We start from the raw sequence: 6,867 nt of genomic DNA on the forward strand, positions 1-6,867 counted from the left end.
TAAATTTATCTTAACCCTAGACGACTAAACTTACAGATCCTACAAGAATCCAATAGGTTGAGTGGCACAAGCCCCTGCGAGACCTATAAGAATCTTTTTGAAGGATCTTGTAGGATTTTAAGGAATTTCTATAGGATCAGGTAAGATCTAAAAGAATATTTTAAAAGATCTTGAAGGATCACAATAAGATTCTTATAGGATGCTGTAAGCTAATTTTAGATTCGTATGGTTATAGGTAAGTTAAAGTTTAATTAATATTTTTTAATTAAAATAAAATTCCATTCTGTATAAAATAAATATTGCACATTAAAAACTAAATATATAGTATAGCAGATATTGTTTTTTTAGTACAATTACATTGCATACAATGACATGACTGACGACTTTCTTTTTTTTTTCTTCACATCTAGGCCACTCTGATTCAGACTTCGTCTGACACACGCCCACGAGTAATTGGCGAAAACTCTTGTAAATTGCTCCTTAAGATCTTTCATTGTTGCATCAGGAAATGCGGTTCTATAATAAGAAATAAAGATATATACCAGAATGTTGTCTCCTATACTTTATAGATTGTGTAAATAGCTAACTCATATAGGCACTAAATTAGCAAAGTGCCTTATAACACTACGTACATAAGCGTGCCCTAATTAAAACTTACCTATCAGCCTTTCTATGGGGCTCAAAGATATGATTAGACATATAGTCTGGCCCAAATTTGCATTTGACTTAATTAACTACAAATGAGTTTGCATTTGCCCTGTTTAAAGTGTCTAAATGTCTGCTTCGCCTAACTGCATCAACAAATGTAGCCTATCAATATTTAAAAATAATTAGAAAACCATTTTACTGAAATTGCAAAAAGAAGACAAAATTTAATTTGTGACAAAAATGATTGGCAAAATTGTTGATCTTCTTACATCACTCTCAGTCGCTTGATTGGCTGAGTCTTCATTATCAAGCAAATTGACAGTCTCCCGATATAGCTGTTGAATCCACTGTAAAAGGCGATTGGTCTCTTTTACGATACTAATGAGCACACCTATACAATATAGTTTACAATTTAAATAAATGTAATGATCATGCTGGTAAAAACTACATAAAAATTACATACTGTTAGACTCCTGCAGCACCTTTGTTTGGTTATTGATAGTTGCAACTGAAACAAATGCAGAAAAACGTATCCAAATACTTATGAATTAAATAGACAACAAAAACAACAATGTTGAAATTGATCAATTGTAAGAATATATGATATTACCTATGAAGCTAGAGCATAACATAGCATTAATCTTAGGGTGCATAGCACTTCCAGGATGTTTACAAAACATACATCCAAACTCTCCATTAAACTGCGTAACATTCAAAACATGTGCTTGAGCAGGTAAATCAAATACAGCAGCATAGGGATGGATGACTAAAAACAAAGAATTTTCTATACAAGACCTAACATTGTATGGCAAGTCTAGTAGAGTTGCCTGCAATGGCCAAAATTTCTTATTTTAAAAAGATTTTTAAAATAAGGGTTTGCTCCATCTGCAGATATAAGTAAATGTAAATTTAAAATATCAGATGTTAATGTAGGAGCCAAACTTATAACATCTCCAGCATTAACTAGTTCTTGTCGGTATTGAATAATCATAGGTATATAAACACTTAAAATTAGATCTAACTGCATATGTAGATTAAACACCACAAACTCTTCTTTACTGTTAGGTTCTGTAGGTAGTGGTAGATCAAACATTAAAGAATAATCATACACATTTTTTTGAATAAAAATTGTAATAGACTTCTATAATGTAAGAATATTCTCAATAAAGAATGCAATCTAAAAAAATGAATATAAAATATATGCTTTATGTTGATCAAATACTTAAATGCATTCTGCAAGTTGATCAAGCAAAAAAAAAAAAAAAAAAAAAAAGATTTTTCGAAGATTTAAAATACTTTTCTCAATTGAAAATAGCTTAGAAGTTAATTTCAAATATACTTTATATAAGAATCTTCTTTAATTTTGTAATTATAAATACTATCATATATTTCAATAATTCATAAATGTGCACTTTGTAGCATTTTTTATAATACCTATAAGAAATTGTCAGCATGTTTATATTATGGCAGATATGCTATATATTTCCTGCTAGATATATAATTAAGAATTCCTCATTATCATATAGCTACACCTTCTCTTATAGAACGCTTTTAAATATTCTTACACCAAAGAATTTATATTAAGTGTAAACATTTAGCAATTTGAATTATTTATGGAATCAATTGACATGTGTTATTGATTACATTACATCTAAATTTAAAGGGTACAAATAAGGTCATTGTTTCTATGGTTTGCATTAAAACCATCAACACATGCTACGGTTTTGAGTCGGATAGCCATATCAATTCTCTTTTACTTTGTAGACTCAAGAACTCAGTGAATAATAACATTTATTTTTTTACATGTTATCATAACATTTAAATAAACAAATGTTATTTTTCCACTGATTTCTTGAGTCTACAAAGCAGAAGAGATTTGTAAGAATATAATAATTATGTTTACATATTTTTACAAATCCTTTCATTGTTACCTATACATTTTGTATATATTTTATTATTATATAATAGAACTTCAAAAACAACTGGTCTACCTGGTAATTGTAGTGCTGGTAGACTACCAGCAATACAATTTACAAAAATATAAAACATACTATTTAAATAATAAACAGGGTTTGTATACCTGGAACAATTTAATCACTCCTTTAATTGAACTGCTGCTAATGCTGGACTGAACAGCATGAAGTGCAACTGAAGCAATAAAAAAAGCTCTTGTCATGCTTGTTATTTCTAACCTTTGAGAAGCACAAATGCTACTTAAATCATCACTGACATCTTTTTCTGCATTGCCATGCCCATCGCAGACACTGGTTTCCGAAGATTCTGAGATAAGTTGGTCTACTAAAATTCAGCATTCTTCATCACTTTCTTTATCCTTCTCGTTATATTCATCGATATGTCTATTGATCTGCGTGCAGATGCCATACTCTGTAAGATACTTGATAGATAATGAATTGCCTTATTTTAAACAATGAAATATAACCCTCATCAAAACAAAACAAAAATATAAGCCAAAAAAAAACGACCATAAGCTTTTTAAAACAAAACGACTATCAAACAGAAAAGCTAAAACCAACAAAATGTAAACGTTTTTATAGATTAAACAGGATATACCTTCTTATAACAAATGAAAATGAAATTTTTATAACAAAATTGTTAAGCAAGCGAGTTTCTTAATTTTTCTATAATTATAAAGATGAAGCTTAAAAACGCGCTTTTTTTCATTTGTGAAAAAAAGTATATTTTACAGAATTAACATTTAACAAAACAATTTTCTTGTTTTTACTGGCGATCTTTCGGATCCTTTAAGATATCCTATAAGATAGTATAAGAATATTGCAATCCTACAAGACTTATAAGTTTTCTGTAAAATAATCAACTAGGGAAAGAGATAATAAACTTTTAACAAATGACATTGATCCTGATGTAAACATTTTTGACAAACTATCAATCAAAACTAATTATTTTAATGTCAATGAGGCTTCTAGCTTTCTTAATTCTTCGTCATCTTCTTTTTCGCTGTTAAACCTAAATATCCGAAGTAGGAATAAAAATTTTAAAAATTTGAAAACAATGTTAGAAAACTTAAACCACAAATTTAGTGTAATATGCCTAAAAGAAACCTGGTTTCAAAATGGAGATGATTCAAACCCAAATTTTGATTTATCGGGTTATAAATCAATCCATCAAGCAAGGAAAAAGGGCATCGGTGGAGGAGTGTGTATTTTTGTTATAGATTCATTTACTTTCAAAAAGTTAGAAAACCTCAGCATAAATAATGCAAATTGCGAGTCGTTAACTATTGAAATAATCAATCAAAGAGCTAAAAATACTTTCATTACTGCTCTATACAGACAACCTAATGGCAATTTCAAAAACATCTTGAGCGCGTATTACCTGACTCAAGTAAAAACATTTACTTAACAAGTGTCTTTAACATAAACCTTTTAAATACAAGTTGCGATTCCAACGACAGGAGCTTTATAAATACACTTCTTCAGCATAGTGTTATAATGCTAATAAATAGCCCGACGCATGTAACTCGCATTTAACTTCTTCAATCATTGACAATATTATAACTAATAACTTCCTGATTAGTAAAATCGAAAGTGGTATCATAAAATCCGATATAAGTGACCATTTTCCAAATTTTCTGATGACTAATCGCTTTACCATTGAAGATAATAATTCCTTAACCACCTACGTCAGAAAACAAACAAATATAACGTCAGAAAACAAACAACAACTCTATAAAAAAATTTCGCGATTTGATACGCGAAACCAATAGGGAACGCGTAGCTGAGTGCAACGATGCGAATAATGCTTATGATCTTTTCATAAGCTTGTTTTTTAAACAATATGAAAATGCTTTTCCAAAGACCAAGAAAAAAATTCATTCTAAAAATCTGCGTAACCCTTGGATGACAAAAGGGCTTAAAAAATCTTTAAAAAAGAAGCAAAAGCTCTGCGATAATTTTTTTAAAAATAAAACTTTAAATAATGAAACGAAATATAAAAAATACAAAAACTCATTGAAAAAATTAAAAAAACAAATTAAAATAAACTATTACTCCAATCTGCTCGAAAATTCAATAGAAAATGGTAGAAAAAAATGGGATATAATAAAAGAAGTAACTGGAAAAAAGAAACTGGAAGAAAAAGAAACTGGGATATAATAAAAGAAGTAACTGGAAAAAAGAAACATAAACACTGTTTTTACAAATTGTTTACAAACAAAAATGAACATAGATCTTTTTGACAAAGACAAAATTGCTGATATATTTAATGAATTCTTTATAAACGTTGGTAAAAATTAAGCCGAAAAAAAATCTCCGGAAGCAAAACGTTTAAGTCTTTTTTAAAAAAAACACACTCAGTTATAAATGAGTTTAAACTATCCTTGGATGAACTTCGAACCGCTTTAAATTTACTAAAAACCAACAAAAGTCCAGGCATTGACGAAACCAATGCAATTGTTTTGAAATCAGTATTTGATATTATCCAGTAGGCTCTTTTAATAATATTCAATTTATCCTTTAAAACTGGTGATTTTCCTGACCAATTAAAATTATCAAGAGTAGTCCCTATTTTTAAGAATGGCGATGACTGTTTAGCATCCAACTATAGGCCTATATCAGTTCTTTCTTCCTTTTCAAAATTTCTTGAACGTATCATGTATAATAGATTATGTAACTATCTTGAAATAAATAGTATTCTGTATAGCAAACAGTTTGGTTTTCGCAAGAGCCATTCAACAAATCATGCAATAATTGAATAAGTCTTGAATAAGTTTTGAAAATAATGAATATACTCAGCCTTGTTTATTGATTTAACCAAAGCATTCGATACAGTTGACCACGAGATCCTCCTACACAAGCTAGAGATATATGGAATAACAAACAACAATCTAAAATGGTTCAGATGTAACTTAAATAACAGAAAACAAGGAGCGTCGCACAACTCAGCATGTACACGATTACAAACAATTAGTTGTGGTGTATCCCAAGGCTCAATTCTTGGACCTTTACTATTTTTACTCTATATGAATGATATCTACTTAACTTCAAACATTCTAAACGTTACTCTTTTTGTTGATGATACGAATATTTTCTTTAATCACTCAAATATAAAAACAATATTCTTTTCAGTTAATTACAAGCTGCAAAACTTAAATGAGTGGTTCAAAGCTAATAAACTTTCCTCAAAAATCCTCAAAACAAAATATGTTTTATTTCACAAACCATCTAACTCTGTTAACTTACCACTTCCACTTTCCAAGCTTATGATCAACAACATTAATATAGAATGAGACCATTCTATTAAAATCCTGGGAAAAATTTTTCAAAAAAATCTTAGTTGAAAGAATCATATTTTGCACATTGAAAATAAAATCTCTAAGTCAATTGGCATCATGCATAAAATAAAACACCTTCTAAATTGCTTAGAAGGTGTTTTATTAAAAACACCTAATAAGCAATAAAAACTTCTAAAACTTTTTTATTGTAATATCGTTTGGGCAAGCACACAGTTCAGCACTAAAAAAAATATACGTTAAACAAAAGCAAGCGTGTAGAATAGTATGCAATGCTAATAGATATACCCAAGCCAAACCATTGATCATGGAAATTGGAGCTCTAAATATTTATGAACTGAACCTCCTCCAAAATTTATTATTCATGTTTCAATCGCAAAACAACTTGCTACCAAAGACTTTGAAAATCAATTTTCCACCATTGATCACAAATACCCAATGAAGTACTCTTTTCAAAACTTTAAAATTCCGAAAACTTTACTTAAAATAACTGACTCTCTATCTCGCTTCGACGACCACGGCTATAGAATTCGATCCTTAAAGAGGAAATAAAAAAATGAAGTCATCAGATCTTTTCAAAGCAGCAGCCAAGCAGCACCTAATTAAATTAAGTGACTTCAACATACTCTCCTATTTTTAAAGATCAAATCAATAATAACTAAAACCAATTTATCCCTTTTAGGTGACTACAAACGATGATTTTACCATGGTTTATTTTTACTTACGAATTCTACTTATGGATGATTATATCATTGGTTTATTTCTACTTAAGAATTTTTAATGTCACACTAATCTCACGTGAAACTTATTCCATAACTGCAAATGAAAGGGGGCATGATGACTAAGACTACAGTCTTCTACTTGCTCTGTCATTATTCTAATTCTTATCTAATTTATAAATGTATTAAGCTAATTGTATATAAAAGTGACGAAATAAATTTATCAAAAAA

The 6,867-nt window shown here is 29.2% G+C and overlaps 1 protein-coding gene across 1 annotated transcript; it reads right to left on the reverse strand.

Moving 5' to 3' along the window:
- Positions 1–322: 322 nt before the first annotated feature.
- Positions 323–3,633, reverse strand: LOC136091530 (uncharacterized). Its single transcript, XM_065819191.1, has 6 exons — positions 2,729–3,633; positions 1,259–1,414; positions 1,112–1,156; positions 918–1,039; positions 659–810; positions 323–516 (listed from the first exon to the last, which is right to left on the reverse strand). Exons 2-5 carry the CDS (start codon positions 1,326–1,328, stop codon positions 727–729), a joined length of 321 nt encoding a protein of 106 aa, XP_065675263.1. The 5' UTR covers positions 1,329–1,414; positions 2,729–3,633; the 3' UTR covers positions 323–516; positions 659–726.
- Between the last annotated feature and the right edge of the window lie 3,234 nt (positions 3,634–6,867).

The sequence above is a fragment of the Hydra vulgaris genome, chromosome 15 (genome assembly GCF_038396675.1).
Source record: "Hydra vulgaris chromosome 15, alternate assembly HydraT2T_AEP".
NCBI lineage: Eukaryota > Metazoa > Cnidaria > Hydrozoa > Anthoathecata > Hydridae > Hydra > Hydra vulgaris.

Coding starts and splice junctions, on each gene's coding strand:
- LOC136091530 (XM_065819191.1), bottom strand. CDS start 1,328: ATGTTTTGTAAACATCCTGGAAGTGCTATGCACCCTAAGATTAATGCT. Junction 1,157..1,258: donor GTTATGCTCTAGCTTCATAG/GTAATATCATAT, acceptor CATTTGTTTCAG/TTGCAACTATCAATAACCAA. Junction 1,040..1,111: donor GGTGCTGCAGGAGTCTAACA/GTATGTAATTTT, acceptor TATATTGTATAG/GTGTGCTCATTAGTATCGTA.